The sequence below is a fragment of the Bombus flavifrons genome, chromosome 3 (assembly GCF_040668555.2).
Source record: "Bombus flavifrons isolate JBK064 chromosome 3, iyBomFlav1_principal, whole genome shotgun sequence".
NCBI lineage: Eukaryota > Metazoa > Arthropoda > Insecta > Hymenoptera > Apidae > Bombus > Bombus flavifrons.
This window is the reverse complement of record NC_138444.1, coordinates 11,211,965-11,237,811: the sequence shown is the minus strand read 5'-3', so window position 1 is coordinate 11,237,811 and position 25,847 is coordinate 11,211,965. Positions and strand designations below refer to the sequence as shown.

The window sequence follows — 25,847 nt, the reverse complement described above, 5'->3', positions numbered from 1 at the left end:
GCGTCCGAGTTCGGAAATCTTGCGTAAACGCCAAATACAAAAGTAACAACGCAATCAGGCAAATTCTCGGAACTCGTGTCGCAATATGCAAACACGCTAATCGCCGCGTTTCCATCCATTTTTCCATTCTTCGTTGCATCCGTCACGCTGTCAAGCGAACGAAATTGCATCGACCGGAGAAACGAGGTTGCATCAACGATGATCGAGCAACCGCGTTCCAATAATCCGCTCATCAGCGAGGATTAAAGGCCATTCCTCGTCGGATCGGATCGTCGCTTTTCGGCGAATGAAACATATCGCGGAGACAAAGGTGGATGATTGCTACCGTGGAAAGATGATAGGAACGTTCTACTCGTCGTTCGGATCGTCATCTGTAATGGAAACCCTCTGGAAATAATTGCTCTCCTTTTGCCCTTTTATCCAAGAACCATCGAGACATTCGTCGTTCCTCTTCCGACGTACACATGTCGGATCGAGTAAATTGAACGGTTCAAAGTGGAACAGAAGGAGGCTCGATCGAATCCGCGAATCTTATCTCTCATAGCGCGACTGTAGGATCAGGAAATGTATCCAATGTACGTACATGGACATAATTAATTCGTCTTATTTTCACTGGTTACGTATGTAGCGGCATATGAGTCAGAGGACAATTCAAATCGTGTCGTTGTTTTGCCTCGGAGTATCAAGATCGTTAGGATACACGTAATGTAAGAAGAAATAAACTCGGGGTAAAACAATGTCGCCGCTACGTGCAACCGTCGAACAAAGACGAATTCGAATTTTTCGACTCTCCCCCGACCAGTATAAATAAACGGACACGATCGCGAGCGGATCAGCTATTATACGAATTATACGAGTTATTTGCGAGCAATTATACACTGTCTTTGCGAATACGTTTGTACGAGCGACTTTGGACATTGTCTATATTTATTTATAATTTACTTAATTTATTTCAAATATATTTAACGGGTTGCAACAGCAAGTTCTCGTTACCGTTTTATCAATCCTCTACAATTCCACCACACTTTGGAAACTGGTTAAGACATGATAGTCGAAAATAACTGCACCATTGAACGTTTGAAACGATGTAAGTTTAACGCTGATGTAGAAGTAACATTTCAGAGAGGAGAATATCTTATTCTTCATTCGCCATAGCTGATATTTATTGGTACAGATGTGGTCACTACAGGAGGCTACAAGTAATAGCGGCGATCGGAATGTCGAGATGTCGATGACAACGAATTCAGGTTCGACAACGAATTCACGGTCAACGGGACGACGAATGCGATGTGATACACGTATGACTCAACGTACAAGTAAAACTTATCTGATTGAACTAACTCGCAGTCCAAGTGGAACTTCCCTTATATATTCTTCTCCCCACCTCTCGGGTCGATCTTTGTTTTTAAGGAGAGCTATATAATTATTCCATACCTCTGTCAAGTACACGTCCCTCCCGTGACCGTGGCTACGTTCAGTGACCCGTTATGTCACTTCCAGCCCAAGCCCATCGTCGTAAAATCGGATTAGAAAATTAATACTATTTCTTAGATTTATTACTTAAGTGTAGCTATAGTAAAAGTCTGGACTAGGGTATTGGAGTTCTTCCCAACATTCCAAAAGGGAAGCCCTGATGTCCTTTCATCTCCGACATATATATTACACTCTGAAGACCTCGATAACCTTCTTGCACGCACGCTTGTCGTCAACCGATTCCACCAGATTCTTCAAACGGCTTCCAACCGCCTTTTGTCTCAACTTAGCCTGGACGCCCTCTGACGCTTACACACACATTCACATGTACAGTGTAAATGAATCATCCACCTAACACGAGTATACTCGTCGGAAACAACTAACTAGTTAAAGAGACGTTTCGAAATTTCTTTAAACTGGGGCACAGCATTCGTTCGAACTAGGTCTAAACGTACGTTTACGAGCAGCCACACGAAATCCCGGTAATATCTGCCGATCTTCCGATATTCCACGAGGAGGAAGAATTCTCTGTAATCGTGGTCCAAGTTGGGCGGAAGGAAGCAAGCTCGGGGGAAGTTAAGCCTCTTGCTGGGTAATTCTTTCTAATTTGTCGATACTCGAAGGGGCAGGATATTCTCTCCGAGTCTGTAAAGGAGCAATAAGAAGATCGTTATCAACCGTTGGAAATTATAATTAACAGAATGGTGCGCGGAGCGAGCCTGAAACTGTAGCGGAGAGCCAGATTCGAGATTTTCGCGTGAAAACGGGCATTCGACTCTCGCAAGGATGATAAATGTGTTTCTATGGTAGCGGCCGATGATCGATACGAAGAAGCACCGCTGGAGAAAGTAGGGCGTAATTTTCTTCGGATTCTCTGGCGCGCGCGTTGTCTAACTTTTTGATAGACATTTCCAGCTTCGGACGAACATTGTTCCGGCGGAGTTATCGATCAACGCGTCGTTGGGACGTAACCGAAGCTCTCGTAGATCGCTCCATGCCCTTTAAATATTAAAACGCGCCAGTGCTTCGTTTTCTGTTGGCGGTACGCGTCTCGTTCTTTCCCTTCCGGGATATCCTTCTCGTTCCAACGACGATATTACGACGGGAATAAATGTAAACCGTACGTGGGATCACGGTGCTGCGAGATATCGCGTTCAAAACGAACTGGAGATACACTCGCGTTCGTGGGTATCGGGCCACCTTTCGGCCTCGTGTAACGCGAGATAATTCGTTCGAGTCAGTGTTTTTCGACCTATTGCACCTCCTGACGCGGACAGAGCAATTGCCGGACCGTGGATTTTTGTGCAATTATGATAAATTTAAAGTTAACATCCGCGGAATGAATATAATGTACAAAAGTACATAAAATAACGCGGGTTTACTCGTCGCAATTTTTAGTAAGCGAAACAAATTACCGTGTAGCTTTCATTTCTCTAGTTCTCTTCGTGAAAACACGAAACTGTATAAAAATTCCCGCTTATTAAAATCCTGCGGTATACTAAAAAATATATGATACTTGGTTCAAGAGAGGGCGTTCACACCGGACGGCTATTGTTGGTTTTATTTGACAGCCTAAGGAGAAGCGGGTCAGTTCCCTTGACTAACGTAGTCACATATCGCATGTTTGAAAAATTCTTGCAGCACCTGTTGAAAATATTTATGTCATCGAGCGAACGATTAGCCGATCGATTCTACGTTCGTGCAAGGCAACCGCGTTATAAATTTGTGAAAACTGTTCGCGAGAATGGCAAAGAAAAACGCGGTGAATATGAATTAATTACACACACACACACACATATTGTATATGCATCGTACACGTCTCTAACTTCGTTGGCGAAGTACGAATTAAATGCAAAACTCACAAACGTTTACTTCGAATGTCAAGAAGAAGTCTCGAAGTTGCAACAGAAAAGATGGAAAAACAGGAGCGTCGGGAATGGTTAAAGCAACGATCGTGAGACGTAACTGACATAAACGAGAAGGAATTTAACGCTATTACACGCAATCGGATTTTTATCGTAACGTTGAATGTACAGATCCTTTTTGCTTGTCTCGACATTCCATAGACTCGATCTGATTTCGCCTGAGTTTCGAAATCGGGCGATAATCGATAAAGGCTTTGGTAACTTCTGAATTATTCCTCAGGTTAATCTCGCTCTCCCCGAGTGTTCTAATACTTTCGAGCAGGAGCGTACGTATAGGTGAAACTCGATGCAAAGAGCTTCGTTATGTTCGATTTAATACGTAGGGACGGCGCAGACGATGATGCAATTAGAAGATGGCGAATTCAGGTTGAGTCGTGTCAGGTTGCAGGGAAAGTAGAAGCTAGGTTTAATTTAACCCGGGCAAAGTGAAATTTAGTCGCAACTCGGTCTAAGCAAACTGAAATCTAGACTCGGCCGACGACACGAGAAACCCAGCTTTAATTTAACCGAGGCATGTAGAAACTCTAGATCCGAAGGCGAACGTAGGTGCGAAAATTTTGGGATTTACGTTGACCTACATTCGATCTATAATTTAATCTAATCTAACTTCCAAAGTGCTAATCCAGGCGAGCGATCTGGATCTACGTTAACCGAGAACTTAAGAAGCCTAAGGCTGCTTTACTCCGGATCTCGGGAAACCTAAATCTACGCTGACCTAGACCTACGTTCGTTTACCTCTTCTTGGGTGCCCTACGGCAGCGTCGCCCTAGGCCTGGCAATTTTATCTCCGAAAGATCTTCCGCTTTGTAAAATCTAAAGACTGTCCCGAAACTTCAAGCTCGAATGCGATTCTTCAATTCCACGGATGTTACTTTCTCGTCCAACTTATTATTTCCGATGTATCGCAGGAATACTATTTTTCGTTCTCTTAACTATTTGCGATTTCTTCATAGGATCTAAGGATTCAAATTATCAACGCTAACGCTCTCAGACTACTATATCGTCGACTGACGAGACCTATTTTGGAACACGGATGTATAATCCAGTCACCGTACTGTAAATCTTGCAGCAACGATATTGGCAATGTACGGCATAAATTTGACGTGCTGCCAGACATAGCGGTCGCCCCGTGGCATTTCATTTTCACGACTCTGATATAATCCCCGACAATTGAAATCTTCAGACATTCAGCGATAGAGTAATAACCTTTGATATTACGTTTATAAGTAAAATAGCCAAAGGTTTTATACTTGGTCCTCCAAGATGCTTAACAGCATACTCTTTGTTACATGCAGCATCTCGCAACATATGATTATTTCAATCGCATAAATCGAACGTCTCTTCGCGCTATCTCCGTCTATTAAGAATATCGATATATTCGGTCAATCTCTAGCAACCTTGAGACGCTCCTCACGGCGTATACTATAATTATTTCTTCTTAGTTTACGCTTAAACTTGTACGTCTATCTTCCTCTTTCTTCTCTTTTCTTCGTATAATATGCGCATATATATTATTTTCCCTCGCGCTATAGCCTTTCGTAGCAAAGGATTCATCCTATAAATAAATAAATAAATAAATAAATCGAGTCTCCCCTAACTTGTCGTACGACGCTATTTCTCCGCTCCGTATAATCCCAAATAATCCCTCTTGCCGTTCTCCAGTCACAGCCACGGTCTGACCGCGACATTCTAAAATATGTCTTTGTTTACCGGTAAGCCGGAAGCTTAGGCGTCACTCGTCTCGAATCGATTCGGTTCCCCTGCCGATACGGGTCTACGTTACCAGTTCTTCTTCTTTTCAAAGCATCGATCGGATCTGGAAAATTATAAGGAGAGAAAAAAAGTTATTCTTTGATAAAAAGAGCACCGACGTTGTCTACGTCGAAGTTGTAACTGCCCTCGTCTTGACTCTTGCAACCCCCGTTTCTCCATTCAGCTCGACCAACCTTACCTCTTTTTTCGCTCGTTTTTTTCGCGTCCTTTTCTCCTTTCTCTGTCTCTGTCTCTCTCTCTCTCTCTCTCTCTTTCTCTCTTCTCATTTTTTCCCTCGTTGCTCCCCTTTCCTCCCCGCGCTTTTTTGTTCTTTCAACTATCCCTGGTAAAACATGTCACCCTCTCTCTGAGTTGTATTCCTCGCGAAGACGTTCTTGGTCCCTCTTCGTATCCCCGAGGACAAGCGTACCATTCTTCAACACGCGTTTTCCGTATTTTCCACTGGATTCTTTTTTCCACGGCTCTCTGCGTTGGTCGAGGCGGGCAAGGTTCATGTTTTCCAGACTGACAAGTGGTTCCTCGTTTTTCGCGGTCGCACGAGTGCCCTTCTTTCTGTTTTCTACCTGTTTTCTTCCCGTCCCTTTTGCCTCGCGCACGACGTTTTATAAAACGTATTTCTAGTTCTTCGTTTCCTTTTTCTCGCGCACAGTCGACGCCAGACTGTCAAAAAACAATTTCGCTTTGTCTTATATTAGATACTTTGCTCTCTCGTCGCACACAGCGTTCCATTCCAATTGTCCACTCTCGAGTTCTTCAGCCTCGCACAAAGGATTCTCGAGCTTCTAACTCCAATTTGAGTAACGGAACAGAAAGGCCACGGTGTTAACTCGCTAGTTTATTTATTTCGTATAAATTCTAACTTTCGAAACACCGTACGTACATTCTACGTGAAAATGGTACCTGATTAAAATTTCCTTTGTATTCTCTGTTTTACAAATCTGTTTCTTGTTTCTCGGATAAACGCGTTCACCTCCAAACGGCTACTCTTTTATGAGCGAATAGTCTAATGGAAACTAAGTGATTGCGGATTTTGTCAATACCACCTGATGACAAAACCCGCAATCACTTAGTTGCTAACCCAATATACAGGGTGGTTGGTAACTGGTGGTACAAGCGGAAAGGGGGTGATTCTACGCGAAAAAAGAAGTCGAAAATATAGAATAAAATTTTTTTTTTTTTTTTTTTAGTTTTTCCATCGAGACAACGATCTACAGTGAGATCCGTTATAACGAGACGCGATAAAGCGCACGCGTACCGAGCGAAAATTCAAAGTCGATTTTCTCGAAAACAAAGCCTCGAACGAAAAATTTTTATTCCATATTTTCGACTTCCTTTTTCGCGTAGAATCACTCCCTTTCCGCTTGTACCACCAGTTACCAACCACCCTGTATAACCGTATTATCACTGTGACTCGAAGTCCAATTCTGGGTCTTCCCTTTCCCAGTACACAAATTGTGTCAAATAAGATACCAAGTATCGCTAATCGATAACAGGAAACGCGTCAAGAACTATCTGGCAATCGTTCCCTAGCATCTAAAGCAAACTAAGAGATCCACACGTTAAATGTAATAAATTCGTGATGGCTGTCGCGGCACTCTTGATGGCACTCGTTCGTGATTCAGCGCGTTACCAGTGTACACAGTAGCTCGTAAGTACGTGGACATTCTGATCGATATTTATTAACCCGGTTATTACCAAGAATACATGAATTAATCAAAAGTAATTCCTCTGCTCTAGTATCTTCTTGTATTATCGGAATTAGAAACGCGTGTACATCGTAGGAAATTTAGACTGTTTATTAAAAATCTTATCAGTGGTATATTCAAATTAAATACATAACTGGTCCAAGTAACAAACGGTTTTAAACAATATTATTATTGCAATCGATCGCAGCAATCTCCTGATCGATTTGGAAGATCTTTTTTCATCGTTATTTCTATCCTTGACAAGCTAAGTGCAATAAACTCCTTAAATACAAAAATTGCTGCTCTGTCGACGAAAGACCCAGAGAAATAGCCGACGCGAGCGAATTTATTTCACTAGAAACGGTCTAACTTGAACAGTCGCGCGAGAGATATTCTCGAATTTGATCGCAAGCAAGTCCGTAAGCCAACGCCTAATCGTACAAGCTCTAACCGTCGATATATTCTCTGCTTTGAAGCGGACCTTACCACCTAGCAACAGAGTCCTCTCCCCACTCCTATACTCTGACCTGCTAATATGTAAAATGCTCAGTTTTTCTATACGTACATAGTGTACATACGTACGAACCTATATAAGCGTGTACATAGATTTCATTTACATTTACTGCAACGCTTATAAATATCAATCTCTTTGTCGTATATTAACTTGCAAAAGCGAGTCTTGTCGCGTCACGATATTCTACGACAGTTGTTACAAAGGATAAAATGTTGCACCTCTTCTTTTCTCGATATTCATCGATGACATAGAAAATGCACATAATGACGACATAAAAGACACGAAAATCTTTCAGGCAACAAATACTAATTTTAACGTTAACTTCGATGTTATTGATCTTTAGGAAGACGTCATCCAGTTCGAACGTTGCTCCAGTGAAAACCTCGCGGATCTCGACTTAATCAAGTTCTACCGGAGCAGGTTCACTCGCAGTAAACTCTTTGATTCTATTGTTGCGGCGATTACCAGGCTGAGAGCCTTCGGTATAGTCGTCGTCGATTCCAATCTCGCGTTTGCTGACCATTTAGGCCATTTAGCCACGCATCGCCGCTATTTCTTCTAGGATTTCATTAAGCTTGGCGCTATGGTCGTTTCAACACAATCCCTACATCTTAATCAAGCTTAACGCCTTCCTTGTATTCCCTCGCGTCCACTATGCCTCGGTCATCCGACAAACCCTATATGATCAGACAGAGAAACCAGCTACAGAGGATCCAGCACTTTTCCAAGGTTCGTTGCTTCTAAATCCGGCTAAGGTATAAATTTTGTCCAAAATTTCGCTAACGAGTAATCAGCCGACGAAGCTATTTTTCTATTCTTGATTCTAAATGGATTTGTCGACTGTCCACAACTACTTCCTATTAATTTCCATTATTTTACTTTTCCACTCCATCTCTTTGTTCTATCTTCCGTACTTCTCCAGATTTGGCTACACGAACGCTATATCTCGTGTATGCGAGTCAGGCGATACTTTATGCAATAGTACCATCTTCTTCTCTATCTCAGTGGCAGCAATTTCCAGCAATCTTAAAGGGAAGGTTCACGCAGCCTTAGCTAGCTTTACTTCAGTTTATTTATACGCTTGTTTGTCTTAGCAATTTGTTTGTCGTCCAGCGTCTGTATCATTCCGATACTTAAATATCTTCCTGCAACTTTATATCAGCTTCCCGTGAAAAGAAATCTTCCCTCGTCTAGTTAACAAATTAATCGAATCGTCAAATCGAAATCGTCGGCAGTCTTTCTGTCTCTAATTTTCTAACTAATTTATACTCTGCGAGAAACGAGCGACCAAATATTTTCTAGCTGTAGATGGCAAGATCTATCCTGAAAACCGACAATACGGCGGCTGATACGGTGTATCCAGTTTATCATCGGCGGAAATTAAACTAGTTTCGAGGCCGGCCAGAAACGATATTAGCCAGGCCGAATAATCGCCGTGGAAAACTGGGCCGCGTTTATCGAGTGTCGAGGCTCCATCTCATCCTCGAATCTTGCTTTTCTCTGTTCCATTACGTTCGTATCGCGATTACGAGATCATCGCGCTGCGCCAGTCCCAATCAACTTCCCCTTGAAACCGATCTATTGTTCCATTGGAATATCGGGCCGAAGTTACAATTGGTTTAGGCAAGGAGGATCGAAAATTACGGGCGAATCGAAAGGACAGAAAGCTACGGGCGTAGCGGGTTGTGTTGCGGTGTTGCGCCAAGTTGTATCATAGACCGCTCGCGTGCAAGTTCGAAGACGATGCTCCAAGCAACCGGGCAATCGAGAGTTTCGTTTACGAAGCGAAAGCCTAGATTCGTCGAAACTTGTAATTGGGCCACGGTGTAGTTGCATCGAGAATCGGTTGCAGTTCGGTGCGTGATCGTAAGACGCGAGATTCGAAACAGATCTTTGTAACTTTGTAGCAGTGTAGATTGTTCCAGTTTCTGGTTAGAACGTGGGAATGACCGTAAGCGTGTCACGATTAATGCTTACTATATCGCTGAAAACTCTAGCAACTTTGACCTTCGCCGCGCCGAATAGAATCAGTTTAGTAATATGTCGCAATACGTGTAATCTGCACGCGACAAAACAAAATATTATTTCCTGTACGAATTGTAACTGAATAAAAAGTAGTGAGTTTATAGAATATTTATACGATATAAGCGTATAAAAGTTCCATATTTTTTTTTTATTAAAATTTACAATCAATTCTCGCATTGAGAATTTTCAGTAATTTTTTCTGGCGTGGCGCAGTGACATGGCTAATTATTTATAATAAGTTAATACTTATTATAGATAAGTATAATTTATAAGTAAGTATTATAAATAAGTAAATATTACTTAATTTAGATAACTAATTGAATCTAGCGTTTAGGTCTAGCGGGCAGTGTCTCTTCAGCCTGCGGATCTGGTCCGACGTATCAAGTAGTCCAGTGATTAGGGGGTTTCGGTGTTTGTTGACTCTTTTGCTATATCTGTCGCTATATTTTGATATTTCTTCTTTCACTGTTGGTATCTCGAGGTCGCCATGTATTAGTTCGTTGGTGACATACCAGGGTGCATTTATAATGGATCTTAGCGTTTTCGATTGGAAGCGTTGAAGTATTTCAATGTTGGAATTACTTGCCGTTCCCCATAGTTGGATTCCGTAGGTCCAGACAGGTTTTATTACGGTCTTATAGAGGGTAATTTTATTCTGTGTGTTTAGTTTGCAGCGTCGGTCCGTGAGCCAATAGAATTTTTTTAGTTTGTTCTTCAGTTGCTTCGTTTTGTCTGTGATGTGGTTTCTCCATGTTAGTCTCCTGTCCAGGGTCATACCCAGGTATCTGACTGTGTCCTTGCTAGGAATTGTTGTATTGTTGATGGTGACCTGGGGGCAGGTTTGAAAAATTCAATATGCGGAGCAAAGTGACTCTATTCGATCGTTCGTACTGCTACTTTTGATGCGCGGTGAACAGTGTACAGGTACCTGTACAGGTATATGGAATAAGCGTAACACAGAAAAGTATATAAAACATAATTGAACGAAAACATGGATAAACGTCTATTTAGCTTTCGTCTTGTTAATCGCATCGACATAGATACGCAACTGCGTACACCTGCGCAGTTTAATTATCGTAAATCGTTGGCACGAGTGCGAGAAGGAAGAGAAAAATTGCTTGTTTCTTCTTTTTGCAATTTTGCAATCTTCCTGGCTACATCTTAAAATTTTCATCCTGAGCAGGCAACAGAAAGTAATTTCATTTCCTTTTGCCAGTAAAATCATCGAGTCTTCTCGGCTGGCTGGCTTTCTCCTTGCAAATCAGTCTGTTTACGGCATCAGTTGAATATTAATCGAACTCTATGACGAGAAACTTCTGCGGAAAACTCGGAGAAGTGTTTTTTCTCGGTATCCTTCCTGTTCGCCGACTTCTTCGCGGAAAGTTGTAATTGAATCGGCGACGCACTCGCTTCTTTGTTTGAATTTTAATCGAATCCTCGGCAGCTTCTTACTGTCGCTGGCGTATCGACGAGACCGGGTAGTTTCCGCAATTTAATGGACTCGATTATCGGGCATAAACCCGGCCGCAAGGACGTTCCCCTCTCATTCGCCAGTTCTCTCGCATAATTGACCGAGCCGGCCGCTTTTTTCTGACGAAACTTTCGATTTTACGAGTATCAAAAGCTACCATACGACGTTGTTTCGCTTTACAGAGTTTCAACTTGTCTCTTCCTTCGTCTTTGGAATTTTCCTCGGATTCTTTCCTTTGGATTTTTCTTGAATTAATCCCAAAGAATCCTTTCGCGACACAGACGGCTAAACTTTGATACGAAGGCTAAGATGTTCGTCTAAATTATTGCAAACGTGTTACACGTGGTTTAAGCTTCCCAAAGATCCAAGAAACGGAAGGTTACTATCCTAAGCCTAAATTGTCGCGCAAATAAATGAATCTCATCCGACTCTATATCGGTCGTAGTGGACCATCAATGCACCGATAAATTGCCTAAAATATATTTCAAAGGAAGCAACGACCTACGAGCATCCTCGAAGCTCATCAAACGGCCCAAAAGTTCCATTTTTTTTCTCCATATGGCCTTCGAGACGCGTGTTGAGAAAACGAAAGAGGGAAAATAATATAACAGGATGAAGGAGAATAAAAAAGAAACGAAAGGGCGGTTCGAGGGAAGAAACGAGCGAAACGAGCGGTGTAAAAGGATGATTCGGAAAGTTTTACAACGAAAGGCGAGGCTTCGGCTCTCCTCTCTCTCTCTCTCTCTCTCTCTCTCTTTTCCCCATTCTGTCTCCAGAGAACACCCATGAAATTCTCGGCCGCCATATTTCTTTCGCCTGCCCCTCGGTGCTTCCTCCGCTCGCCTTTAAATCCACCAACGCCAACCTCCTGTGCTCGACCATTGTTTCCCCGATGGGGCGAAACAACGAGACGAACGAGAAAGGAGGTCGGAACGACAGGGAAAATTGCCTGCGCCCCGTTTGCACGCGATTTGCAGGGGAAAAAATGTAGACGAGCCTGGCTGATTAAGAGTCGGAACGCGGTTCGCAAATTGTTTCAAAGCGAAACAATTTGATATCGGGTTGGCGATATGACCGGCGAAAAAACAGATCCTCGTGGTCGATCTACTCTTTTGCGTATTCGTTAAACATCGAATTCTTGTAAAATTAATATTTCATTGGCGATTTGAACAACGGTCGATTCAACAGAATCCTCTTTGAAAGTAAAGAGGAGGAAACACGGAATTGGTTGGAACGTAGGAATATAGCGTGGGACAATGTGAAAAATCCTGAATGGCCAGGGGGAAGTTTGAGAAAGAATTGGCAAGCGATGGCTATCGCGTTTGCGATTAATCGAGAATGAAAAAGAATTGAAATAAAACACAGAGATAGAAAAATCCATGTCTTTAAATATTTATCAAGTGAGGATTGAATCAGCCGGAAGTGCGACCGGTCTCCGATTCGAAAACGATGCTAAAAGCAACAGACGGAGGAAGAAAGAGAGTCGACGATAGAAGAAGGAGGAAGGAAGGAGAAAATAAAAATAAAACAAAGGGGGAAAACGGTGGGTGAACGGTTGGAAAACGATAGGGTGGAAAGTGCTCGCGCAGCTTTGGCTTTCCAACGGATCGTTGCTGATAAAGCGCGATAAGCGACGCCGCGGCACGTTATGAGGACGGAAACGATAACGCCGGCACATTTCCAGGGGAACGTCGACTCGCTTTTCCGCTCGGTCTTTGCGCTTTTCGAGCAGCCGGATCGACGCGACGCGGACCTAACCGGAGGATAGATCGTGCTGCGGCAGGTTCGTATCTCCAACAGCCTTGTAGCCGGATATACACCGGCTAATTGAATGTGTCCGCGTTTGTGCTCGGATTAAATCCCGCGGTCAGGATTCGTTAGCTGTCGTGCTGCTTGCCGGGTTGTTGCTGTTGTCGCGACCGTTACGCCGATAATCGCCTACACGCAGTTCGATGCTAAGCTCCTTTTCATGGATTTTCAACGACGCTTCGATGCGCGCCGCTTCACCATCTTTCCAGGCGATTCCACCCAAACGTATCTTCTGTTTATCCTTCACCGAACGGAAAGAGACTACGATCCTTTCCGGGAAACGATACGAAGTATCTGTTGCGTGCTAAAAAACGGTAGAATCCTTTTTTGTTAACTCTTAGCGTAGACTGTTTGCGGCTGGTTTAACTGCTTCGACCGAATATTTGGTTGGTGTCGATACATTCCGCGAATTTCTCAACTTACGTTTCTTCTCGTGTTAGCTTCAGCCGGAACCAAGCAGCTTTTAAAGGGGGGCTAAGGTTAATTCGTACAAAATAAGGCATGTTTTTGTGAATTATTTGCGACGACACAGTTAAAATCTCTTTATTAAAACCAATAGTACATTAAAGTATGACATTCGAAGAATATTGTTTAAAATTTTCACGGAGAAATATTAAAAAATACGGCAATGACAGCAATTATTCAGACGTGTCTCGGAAAAAAGTAGAATTGCTCATAACTTGGTGCTGGATCATCTGAAATCAAAAAATCAAAGTTTATTCGTTAGGTAACAGTTTTCCCCAGGTAACGCTGGGAGGGTTTTTCGAAATTTCAATTTTTCACTTTTTTGAAACACTTTGAAGGGAAAATTAGCCGATTTTGCGAAAATTTGCAGCTAATTTTCCCTTCAAACAAACAGGACAGCAAACAGGACAGATCTCTATATTCTAAGGAAAAGTGTACAGTTTTAGAACTGAAACGAAAAATCATAAACACCAATAATATTTTTTCCATATTTTACTCAAGCCTGAGGTATATTCTTGACGTGAGAGAAATACGATCGGGCGGAGAATGACCCGAAGAACACAGGTGCAGTAAAAGTTACAAGGAGTCCGTTCGACGAAAGGCTCGGGCTTGAAAGAGAAGGATATTCTTTCGAATTAGCGTCTTATTTTCCTTTGTGTAATACACTTTCTTTGACACGAGCATCAAAATCTTCCAACGTTAAACGAACAGCGTTCCTTCTTTTTCCGTATCCTGGTAATTCGATAATGAGAAAATTCCTTTTTATCGTGACTCTATCGCAACCGAACAATCCGACTCTTTCACCTACATACTCGAATACGTTTTACAGAGAACGCATTAAGCGACAGACCATCAGGCGCCTTCGTCGGAATCGTTTCCTGGTAACGATCATCCGTAGGCATCGATTCTTAGGCTCGGTTCCCATCAAAGAGATCCCAATTTCCGTCGATTTGTTTGACGCGAGCGATTCCTCGACACAAAAGCGCCCACCCACCACGGGCATTGTTGCCATCCAGAAGCCCTCTCTAATGATTCAGGATTACCGTCGGTCGACTCGTGAAACAGTTGTCTAACGACCGTCTCCGCCTGTCTCTCGATTCCAATTCTCCTAGTCATTTTCCTTGTGCATCTTCGATGTACATTTATGCACAACGGATGACTGTCATTTAAAAAGAGCGTTTGTACGGAGAAAGGTTTAGTCACGTTCGAACGGAAGAGCGTGATTTAAGTTGCCGAGGTTCCTTGCCTTTTAATACGCAGACTGTCGCGGTGGACATCGATGACTCGTGTTAATAGATTTGTTGGAATATTTAAAACTCGCGTGGATTAAGAAACGTGGACTTTTCAACGATACGACATTTCGTAAAACTGTTGCGTATTGTTGACATATGTATAATTTTCTGTGCTGGACTGAGTCAAATGCGTAGTAAAGATGCTTGTATGTGAGTGTCGGTGTGTGGAGGTGTGTGTGTGCGCGGCGTCCCAAAAAACAGATGAGTGTAAACTAGTCAGTCGGTTAAGAGTCGGGTATGGAAGAAAGTGCTGAGACGCGTGCAAGTATGTATCGATGAATACATAAGGAATCGTCCATGAAATAAATATATTGCTATTTTAATATGAATCCTCAGTGTAAATTTAGTGTTCCTATAACATTATTTCGGCTTCAAAGATCCACGATTCTCAACACGTATAATAATATCGCGGCTGCCAGGGCAAAACGTAACATAGAATTGACGCATCGAGTAGAATAAAGTGAAATTGATCGAACGCGGTGCACGATTGGCGTGCCGTTTTCAAGAAGCAACGAAACGTAATTTCTGATAACGCGCGAAGAAAATTTGGTTTCATAGAAACACACTTGGTCGGTTTTGCCTGCTTTTCGAATATCTAGACGAAATAGTGGAAATTCGATATTTCACGTTAAATATTTCTCAAGTAGCGTAGCTCAATAACACGTATTCGATATTTTTCTGGTAAATATTTTTCAAGTACCACGTCAAACGATTTTCGATATCTCGGTTTCAAATATGCGTTGAAATAAATAATATAACAGACACGGGTATCCGATATTCTCTTTTGATCTACTTCGTCCGATATCCCGTTTGGAAATATATACTCATCTTCTAAGTAGCACACTATAACTGCGGACAACCGGTGCGCTTCGATTCCATCGGACCAACTCAAAATACCCCTCGAGCAACATGCTAATTCCAAGTTTCGTTCCTTGGTAATTCCCAAAAGCCATTCGGCTCGACCCGAGCCTCTCAGCAACTAAAGCGATCAACTTCAGCCGTCATCAATTTCTGATTTCACTGTACGCATATATCAGTGTTCAATTTCTCTTACGTTCTACTTACGTTCATAACCGTTGCCCATCCGCTGCTCTATGGATATTTATGGAAATTTAAATTTTTACGAAAACGACCGAAACAGCAGCATTTATCGTTAGATATAACTTTGTTTCACCCGCTAAATATTTCAACGAGTACCTCGTTTTCGATATTTTACGTACCTTCGCACGTCGTATGTATATTGTATTGTACTGTATGTATATTCGATGCACTTTTGCATTTGTAAATGTCCCGTAAATGCACGAAAATCTGCGTCTGCAGTCTACTTACCAGGAACACGCGGTGTCGATAATCGTAAATTTCAACGCTTTGGTAACGTCGTTATTTCTCTACTCTTCTAATTTATGGATTTAATCAGCCTGGCTTCTCGGCGACTCGTAGATCCACGAAGACGAAAAGAGCAATATTCCCGATTGGCCTCGGGTCAACGATATTCTCGCCAACAGTTTCATCGACCAGAAATCGGCCGTGAAACACGCACGTTCACGAATGCGAGCGACGGCAACGAGAAGCTTCCGATTCTGCGCCGTAAACGATCGGGTGTAACGTACTCGATCGGACCACGGCGCCGAAGGATTCCTTCAGGACCGCAGAAATCGAGCCTCGGCTCGTACCCTTCCACGTATCGCGATAGCAAACGCAAATTTATAGCCTCCAGTTCGCTCCTTCTTCAGCCCCGCCCTTTCCCTCCGTCCCTTTCCTTACTTCCAGCCTGTTCTAAACGCTTTCGAGCTGTTGCAAATTGCTCCAGCTGTCTGGAGAATACTGATTCAGTCGTGGATTTCGCTGCCGACTCCCTGGAGGAGGATTAAACCGTAGGGTTTAATAGCGAATTGTAAGAATGGGTTTTGCGTAGTGACGCTGCGAATGTTAATTGCAGTGGATTTTAACGGATGGTAGATCGTGCGATGTAAATTCGAAACGAGACCCCGCTACGTTCGACACGCGTTTTGATACGAGCTGTTTATTTGTTGAGTCGGTTAACTCCGAGGAACAGAAAGTAGAGAAAATCGACCAAGTTACGGATGAGACGAGCGAAAGCGCTTCGGAGCTTAAAATTTAAGAAATTTTTAAAAATAGAGGTGACGGATTATGTTCACAAAGCGGGCGATTTTTGTAACACTGTTTGACACTAGAACTACTGATAGTTAACAGGAAGCTATTTCTACCAAAACTAGTAAAAATGACTGGTTTTTGAAAAATACGTAGTAATAGAATATTTGTATATTTATTGATTTATTACTTCCTTACGGAAGCAATTCCGTGTTATGTAGTACATTTTTCGTATTATCAATCCATCTGGGACTATAATCCCTAAACGAGGGTTGACATATTTATAAAATTGTAGAACCAGTCATTTTCAGTGGTGTGGTATTTCTAGCGTTAGCATCTAGCGATCCAGCGATCGATCCGCAATTTTCCTGATAACTGATATCATCATATCGAATGATACGCAGCAAAAATTTTAAAAACGTTTGTGGGAAATTGTACGAAACGAGGAAACTGGTTAATTGGGTTCGATAAACAGATTGCAGGATCCTTTTACACTTTGACAAATACCAGTCATTTTCAATGGTATTGGTATAAGTAGCCTTGATACAAAATTATTTTCAGTTTCAATACATAAAAAACGAAATAAAATTCGTTATATTATTCTTTTAGTTATCGTTGTGAAAGTCGTTACATCATTGTGGAAAAAATATAAGATGAAGTAGGAATTTGAAATAAAATTGTAAAACCAGTCCATTTGACTGCTGTGGTAGTTCTAGTGTTAAATACAGGGTGGTTGGTAACTGGTGGTACAAGCGGAAAGGGGATGATTCTACGCGAAAAAAGAAGTCGAAAATATAGAATAAAAATTTTTTTTTTAATTTTTCCATCGAGACAACGATCTACAGTGAAATCCGTTATAACGAGACGCGATAAAGTGCACGCGTACCGAGCGAAAATTCAAAGTCGATTTTCTCGAAAACAAAGCCTCGCACGAAAAATTTTTATTCTATATTTTCGACTTCTTTTTTCGCGTAGAATCACCCCCTTTCCGCTTGTACCACCAGTTACCAGCCACCCTGTATAGTTGGAGCTAAACTGCCGACGCTTTTACGTTTGTTTAACCCGTTCTCACACAACCGTTCAATTTTGGGCTATGAACGCATATATGCGTTCTCACATAACCATTCAATTTGGGCTAAAAATGGCGTTAAAGTGGCCTGATAAAAAAGACGTATAGATGTTATCCATCTCACATTCTGATGGTTTCGTTGGAACAAAAGAAATTAATTATCAAACTGGCAAAGCAAAGCGAAAACCAAAGTGTGTAGCAGACTACAATGCCTTTCGTAAAAAATACACAGCCCGCGGTGTGCTTCTTCGTGAAGAGTGGGCAGCCCATGGTGGACGCTTAACGTCGGACAACGCAGCGCTCAAAGAGTTAAAAGCGTAAATATCTATAAAATGTGCTAAATTCGACGCTAAATAAGATAAGATAAATAATTAAAATATGTCAATTATTATAGAATTGAACCCCTTCACGTGCCATTTTTCCGGATCTAGGTGGTCAGAAACGCACAATTTTGTTCTCGACGCAATTGTTTCTTGATTACGTGATAATATACTTTTCTGTTATTTTCTGCAATTATGATACTGTGTCCTGCCATGTGATATATCTGTGTTCTCGATGCGATAAGATGCAAAACGCGAGACAGGAAATAAAGTGAAACAAGTGTTTTTATACGTACGAACAAACAATTGTACTTTTATTAATAGAAGAATCGATTGGTTGACTACCTCGCAACGACACGAGCTTTGAAGGTTAATGGACGGTGCGAATTTCTTCAGTTACGTTGATGAAAATAGGAATTTGCATAAACATCTACGTAACTCGATTTAGTTCTAACTGAGGTCAATTTTCCCGCGTTAATGTGCAATTTAAATACATTAAGAACTGTATCCCGCGGCACGATCAAAAGCGGCAACATTCACAGTGCAACGAGGCAATTTCTACGCTCTTCTCAACCGATATTCCATGGTGTCTGTTGCAGGCAGTGTTCTATGTTCCTGCGTATTTTCCTGATCAAAGTAGAACCTACGAGTAAACCCGGACTTTCGAGTTACGTCTCCAAGCGTATCGATATCGTCGCCTCGCGGCCAGCAAACAAGCACAGGAAAGTGTCCTCTCGACCAGAGGAGAGTGCAAGTACTCGGCATGAAGGGTGAGTCCTTTAAAAGTTGCCTCGTTCGATGCTCGACCTATGGTCGATCGACCACCGTCGATAATTCTGACCTCTTGTTCGTGCACACGATGCTCTCATCTACGTTGTTTGCGTCGTTAGAAATTAACCACTAACCGACCGCCAACAGATTGTCCAATTTTGTTGCGTGCGCGGTTGTTATCGAACCGAGAATTTTCAAAATGATTTCTTCGTTATTCGCGTTGGCAATTGATCCACCGAAAATAGAACGTTACTGTTTCACGAACGATCCGATTTCGTAATTTATTTCACGAGCTCGGTATATTTCCGGTTACTAGTTAATGGACTCGATGATAAATTCATTCGAGTTACAACGTTTCATGGACACGCGGACTATTAAATCTACCGATTTCATCGAGATACGATTTCGAGGCTGGCAATTTAGACTGTTCTATGACAGTTAAATGATACGAGAGGAAACACAATTTCTTATATGACGCTTAAAGTCAAATTCAAATTCAAACACAACTGACAGATCTTCCACCTCGATTTTCTCGAAAACCAAGCAATTTTAACGAAAATTTTATTCCACCTTTCATTCTCAATTTTGTCTTACTTTTCCATAATTCGATTATCGGAGTTTTTTTTTTAAGGAATCACCTCGTGCTCGTATATTGTCTCGCCTCGACGAGCTCATCGAGTGTTCCGCTGATTCTCCCAACAGAAAGATCTATAATTAATCGATTGAGAAAACGCGCGACAGAAACGGTAATTGTTAGTCCAACTTCGCCAAGAAGCTTATTCGACCGTTCAACTCGATCGTCCACAACAGACGCAAGAAAAATCTACCCCTTTAACCCGCGGTGCGGCGAACTAGACCATCGAGAACTCGATAAAGAAGCGCAGCAGGCTGCGGAATTGTCCTCAGCGAGAGAATATATCTGCAGGCAGCGATCTCTCGTCCGCTAATCTGGCTCCATTAAGAACTTCATCGACCTTTTATCTCGGCCGAGCGTAGCCTCCGCGTTATCTTTTAATCGTTTAACCTACATCAGAGTGCGGAAGAAAAAGCTGCGAGGTACGGCACGGGTCGATTCCGTCGCTGCGAGATATATGGCTGGAAACGCGGCGTAAACCGAATTTCCAAGGCACAACGGCAACGTTCGGTTATCTCCTGGAGCTACGATTACGGCTGTAACTCGCGTTTATCGTCGGGAAAGCCGCTCACGCGCTAGACGGCGCACGTACGAAACGCATAATGCATGCGATCCGCGTAAATTCAACCAGCCGACCGATCGTTCGTTACATACTCGAGTTCTGTTGCGCGCACGAGCCCCGACAGGCTTCTTTTTTCTCCGACTTCGAGCGACCCGATCGAATTGTTTGGAAACGTCAAAGAGCCGCCAGCGAGGAAAATTAACAGCAATAATCCGTCGAACTTGATAGTAGGTTCGCGTTATTCGACCCTGCCCCTCGCCTTTCGTTACGTTTCGCGCTACGTTTTCCCCAGTTGTTTCTGCCCTTTCACGGGTAATCAAATAATAAAGCTCTGACGAAATAATTCGCCGCGAATTAAAATATCGTAATCGAATATCGTATGGACGAAATTGTTTTATACGAAGTTAACTCGATTAAATTATCTCGTATCCACTCGATATTTCAGAGCAGTGGCTCAGGATGAAGCGGCACCTTCGTGATGTTCGTTCGCACCTTTTATTTCCGACGATTGTTCGCCTCTCATTGTCACTGAGTCGAAGCTTTGCTCTTCGAACGAAAAATCCTGCAGGTTGGAACCTTTTTTTCAGAAGCACGGAAAGATCGTAACAAATAGAAGACGCGTCTAGCTGGGAAACAGCAAAGACGTTGAAACGAAATTTTTAGAATTGTTCAAATTTTCTCTGAAACGTTTCCCGTAGTTTCGTTTAATTTTGTTAGCGCGCCGTTCTTCCTCAAAGTCGGAATTCGCGATGGTTTCGTTCCTTTCTTCTGCCTTTTCATTTTTGCCTGATCTTGTTTCGACGAAAAGGGAGCGGCTTTCTTTTGAAACAAAACGCAATGGAAGAAAGGATGTCACTGAAAATGTAGAACAGCCGGGTTGACGGTTGCGTGCGAGCAATCTGCGTGGTTGGCTTGATCTGGGTCACGGAAATCGCTGGAAACGTAATTTCAGGATACGCGTTCGACGCCCTTTTCTTCGCCGCCTTTGGTGACCCGCTTTCCCTACGCGATCGCTGTTTCGATTTAAGGGGCTTTCCACGACCCGAATACGTTGCCTCACGCCGCTTCGTTCCATAGAAAATTGTTCTCCTCTTTTATCAGTTTTATTATCGTTATCGGATGAACGACGACCGAATAAAACGTTTCGAAATTAAAAAGTTTGAAGTTCAAATTGAAACTATTTCTGTTTAGCTTATAATCTAGCCGTCCAAAATTTAAAATGCTATCCGACGTTTAAAGTAAACTTTAGAATAATAAACGAGGGTAAAACGCGCGAGAGTATGGTTAATCGGATCGAAAGGAATTCAAGGCTATCTCAGAGCCAGAGAACCTTCAACCTGCCGCGGACAATGAGCTCTTTTATCAACGACAGCCATTTATATCGTAAATCGTGCAAAACATCCTGCTGAATTTCTCAGGAATCGTGGACGCCTAGCCGGTGCTTAACCCAGTCCAAAACACCTTCGAGAACGTCACTGTTCGAGCCAGAGGATTCAGAACCATCTTAGACGACTCTTCTTGCTCTAGAATCTTCGTGAAGAATTCTACTTCTTACACTTACGAAAATATTTCGTCCTTAAGCTCCAAAGTCAATTTTATACCGAAACGATCGTCCATGCTACGATTAATACGCCTTAGCGAAATGAATTTTAATCGTCGGAATTTAATCGAAACTTCGATCCAAAATTCGCTCTTATTCCACCGAACTGCTCATTGTCAGATCGAACTAATCCCAAATCTAATCTTATTCTCCTAAACATGGCATTCTGCGGTTCAAAAGCGCGTAATCGTCAGTCGTTGTCGCGGATACTTTGCAGCATGTATCTAGCCAGTTAATTCCAACCTAATTCATCTCGTATCGACGTAACAGCGAATGTTAGATCGGTAAATGTACACACTTTCTGGCGAATGTATGCGCATACTAATTGTCCCTCGAACGAATAGTCGATAATTTTGCTGAAATCTTTGCAAATGTACGCGTTAACAAACCAGTGTTTATCAAATTTTACACTCACACTGTGACGCCTACATTGTTGAACGCGATAGAGGTGTACCAAGAATTACAAATTGTTTACACAGAGGCGACAATAATCGATGTTACGTTTCCCCTTATAGACGACGTTCGATGCGTGTACTTTCATGTTACATTGTATGATATTGATTACATTGTATGATTGCTTCGATAAACATATTTCTCTAACTATTTCAAGTTACGAAGAGAAAACGATATACCTAGTTTTTCCAATTTTTGGATCGTCACACCGTTTCCCTTTGTTTCCTGTAAAACGAATAACGCGACGTTTTATCGGTAGCTAATCACCGTTGTACAAAGCTTTTTATTTCTACGATGGGTTTCACACGGCGGTACGCGTATGATAGATACCGAATATACGTTATTACACGTGCATACGAATGCGAGCGTTCGCACGGCGATTCTCACGAGACGCCGTATCGCGACACTCGTTTCGTGTATCTCGGCAACGATACTTCTCGTACCGAGACAGACGAGACATTAAAATAAATGGCGACATTTACACGGTACGCAACTCGCGATACGTCTATCACGGTACACGTACCTCCGTGTGAAACCGGCTTAACGAACTCGATACGTCGATAGAATCAAATATGTACATAGATTTTTATCACTGCATGCATCGCAGTCTTCGGATGTTTCGTTCGTCAGGACGCTAGTTCGTCGGAATATGTATGCGCCGTAATCATGGCCTTGTGTCTGTATAAAAGGACAGAGCAGAACAATGAAAAGAGAATAGAGGACGAAGGAAACAAGAGAAGGAGAATAGAAGACGAAGGGAACAAGTTAGTCTGCTGAAAGAATAGGTCAGCGAGGGTCGTCCGGTCCGGCGGATATCGCAGCGATTTTCGAGGCGCGCCGGGTTGCGCGGAATTGGGGCTGTAGCCCCCTGGCGGCCGAGCAAGGGGGTAGCACTGACACCACGACCCAGATACGGGCCATTGTGCACCGTATACTGTATACTCGGATTGCGTCACAGCTCGGCACAGCCGCAACGTCGGCTCCGGATTCCGGCCGAGGCTGCTCGAACTCGATCGTTTTCCACTGACGCAGTCGTGGCTGCCGTTTTTCAGCCACCAACCACCCCCGGCCTGCCTAACACCCTTCCTTCTATCCTACACGCCTGCCTGTCTTTTTCTCTTTCGGTCAATTCTTGACCCACTTGGCCAGGCTCGTTTTTTTCTTCTTCTTATCAACCAGGCCTTAGCCTCTTTGGCCACGGTTTCCCGTCGTTGCAATTCCAGGGAGTACAAAAATCGTGTGGAACTTTCGATAGTGGCGGTGGAGTAAACTCGATGGTAGCGAGGGAATTTTTTGGTTCGAAAGGTATCTCTTCTGGAGAACTAACGAGGACGATGAGGATGAGAAATATCAGACGTTAAGCTTTCACGAGGATCGATGCACGTCGTGCTTTTGCTTCCTCGACAAACGACCGCGTTACGAGTTCCACCTTTGCACTGGGGTCTCGTGACCGTGACGGTTCGCAGCTTCTGGTCTGTCCTGAGGGAGAAGAGGAAAAATTCGAAGCTTAATACTCCGCGTCCTTGGTTGTTATTCTTTTGGTCTTGCGGTAGACAATCGCGTTACGAGTTACACTTTCGCCACGACGTTTCGCGAACGTGGCACTTTGCTTGTTCGGAGCGGGCGTGATACTGTGAATTGTTCACAATTTGTAACTGAATTGTTCGCGACAATTCGCACTTCCACGTTCACTTTTGGAGGAAGCGAACTCTAATGTCAACGCGAAGGAGTAACTCGCGACACGATTACCTCTCGAAGAACGAAAAACACGATGTGTAAAGATAAAATACACCAACGTTCGTGTTCTTGCTTTCGTAAAAACATGGAAACGTTGAAATGCCGAAACTTGGACGAAGCAGAGGTAAAATGGAAAATTGCGAGCTTACTTTATCCGTTCCTAAAGTTACGCAAATTCACGGTGGTCCGAATTCGATTCGAAAGCTGCTATAAATTAGCGAATAGCTTAATTCGAAAATCGAGAAAGTTGGTTCCAAGTCTTATCGCGAGAGGAGAGCCGGGATTTTAGCAGATGCTAGCGCACTGGCATCGACGTAAATCGGCTCGATTTCAAGTTCACTAATGGCCGTGGTCACGGAGGAACGCGGTATGTCCAGCGTGAGGATGGTTTGGGTCGGTGAATGCTTTTCGTCCAGTGGAACGTCCAGTTTTCAACGGTTAAACGACTGCAACGCTTTTAGCCAGATCGTTAGCGTGCTTGCTCTGCCCGTTTCTGGACCGCTGCCTAAATACACGGTGCCCGGCAAGTTACGATTTCGAAAGTTACAGACTCTAGGTTGGCTGCAGGAATTTGCTTAACTCGAGAGAGTCCCGTCTTTTGAGCTAAATATGAGTCGGCTCTAAACACGACGTAGAGGCAGCGCGTACGTTCGTTTAATTCGATCCTTAATTTTCTTAATTGGAAAGGATCAAATTTATCAAGAGCTTGCGATTCATTTTACGCGTAGAAAAGCAGGACAATTTTGGTAATTGACTTTCTCTTGATATTTAACGGGCTTCCCGATTTTCTTTTGGATAAAAAGGATCCTCCGCGGATTCCAACTCGCAGATTCCATCTCTAGGCAATCGTGCTTCGATTGTAAAATATTACCGGAGGAAGTTTTATACGTAATAAGACCGAAGGAAACAATATTCGTTTCCAAAGTAGCAAAATCTTTGATCTCGTTCTACTCGGTTCCCGACCAGGTTACGGAGTACATCAAGAAATTTGATAAAATCTAGCCAATATGGAGAAAGTACGTGGAAGAAGAGCGAAGAACAGTGAACTGGCTGAGAGGGAAGGTAGAGGAGCAGCAGCTCGATCGAAGGTTGCTTCGAGTCGTCTACTCTATATTCTACTTATACGAAATACAGGTCCGGAAGCGGTGGTGCACGGATTATGCGAACGGAAGCTTATGGCGTGAACTCGTTGCAACGAAAAACCATCCGGCAACCTCGACGAAGCTGAAGCTTTTACGTCGCCCTACCACTACAACTTCTCATTGTTCAAATCTCCATTTTCATTCGACGGCAGGTACCGACCGCGTGATTACGAAATTGCGTGCAAGTAGAGGGCAGAATAAACGAAACTTTATGGAAAATTTAATATCTTTCAAATGCTTATGTTGCTCCGATTCTCCGATCTAATTTTCCAATTTTCAAATTCTATCGTCTTCGTCGAATTTATCAAATTTATTTCAAGGCTGTGACAACGTTCGACGAAACGGAGGAACAGATCGACGAGACTGTTCGTTTTCAAACGTCTCTTAATTTATCAACGTAGAGACTAAGCAAATGTTTCCGTGGAAAATTCCTAGGACTTTGGCTACGGGTTTTCGGTATTTACAAGCATCGTCGCGGCTGGGTAAACAGAAAAGTCCATTCATTTCGGAGAGCTGGAGGTGGACGAATGCTCGAATTCGCGGGAACGATTTAAAGAGAGCGAAACTCTCTTTTTCCCGGACGAATCGTTCCGTCCCTTAACTTTTCCCATTCTTTCGTCGGCCCCTTTGCAATTCTCCGCTGCGCTGTCTCCTTTTTCTTCCACGAACTCACCCCCTCCCCATCTTTGTTTCATCCGTTCCACTCTTCTTCTACCTTCTTCCTCCTCCCTCGTCTATCACACCCCAACCCCCATCCTTGTGTCCTTTTCACCGAGTCTCGACACGCTTTAACGCAGAAAGCTGGAAACTTGTGTTCCCATCGACTTTCTCTTCCCAGAACCCACTGTTTCCACGGCGTTCTAGTTGTACTTTCAATGAAACGCTCTGTCTTCCCCCTTCCTCCGCTCTTACAGCGCTCACCCTTCCTTCGTGTTTCTTCGTCGATTCCACTGGACTGCACCACCCACGCTGCTGCAACAGCTTTCTTATTTACGAGATCCTTCAGCGGCCAGCC

The 25,847-nt window shown here is 43.0% G+C and overlaps 1 protein-coding gene across 3 annotated transcripts in view; it reads left to right on the top strand.

Annotated features, from left to right (window-relative positions):
• LOC138178377 (uncharacterized) overlaps positions 1 to 25,847 on the top strand; it is a 193,291-nt gene that overhangs the window by 41,200 nt on the left and 126,244 nt on the right. For 2 of the 3 annotated variants that reach the window (XM_069110173.1, XM_069110172.1), the window contains exon 4: positions 18,533 to 18,703. The exons of the other annotated variant lie outside the window; for it this stretch is intronic. In XM_069110173.1, the coding sequence (XP_068966274.1) occupies positions 18,697 to 18,703 (7 nt within the window). In that variant the 5' untranslated portion in view covers positions 18,533 to 18,696. The remainder of the gene's footprint in view (positions 1 to 18,532; positions 18,704 to 25,847) is intronic. 3 annotated transcript variants of the gene reach the window in all.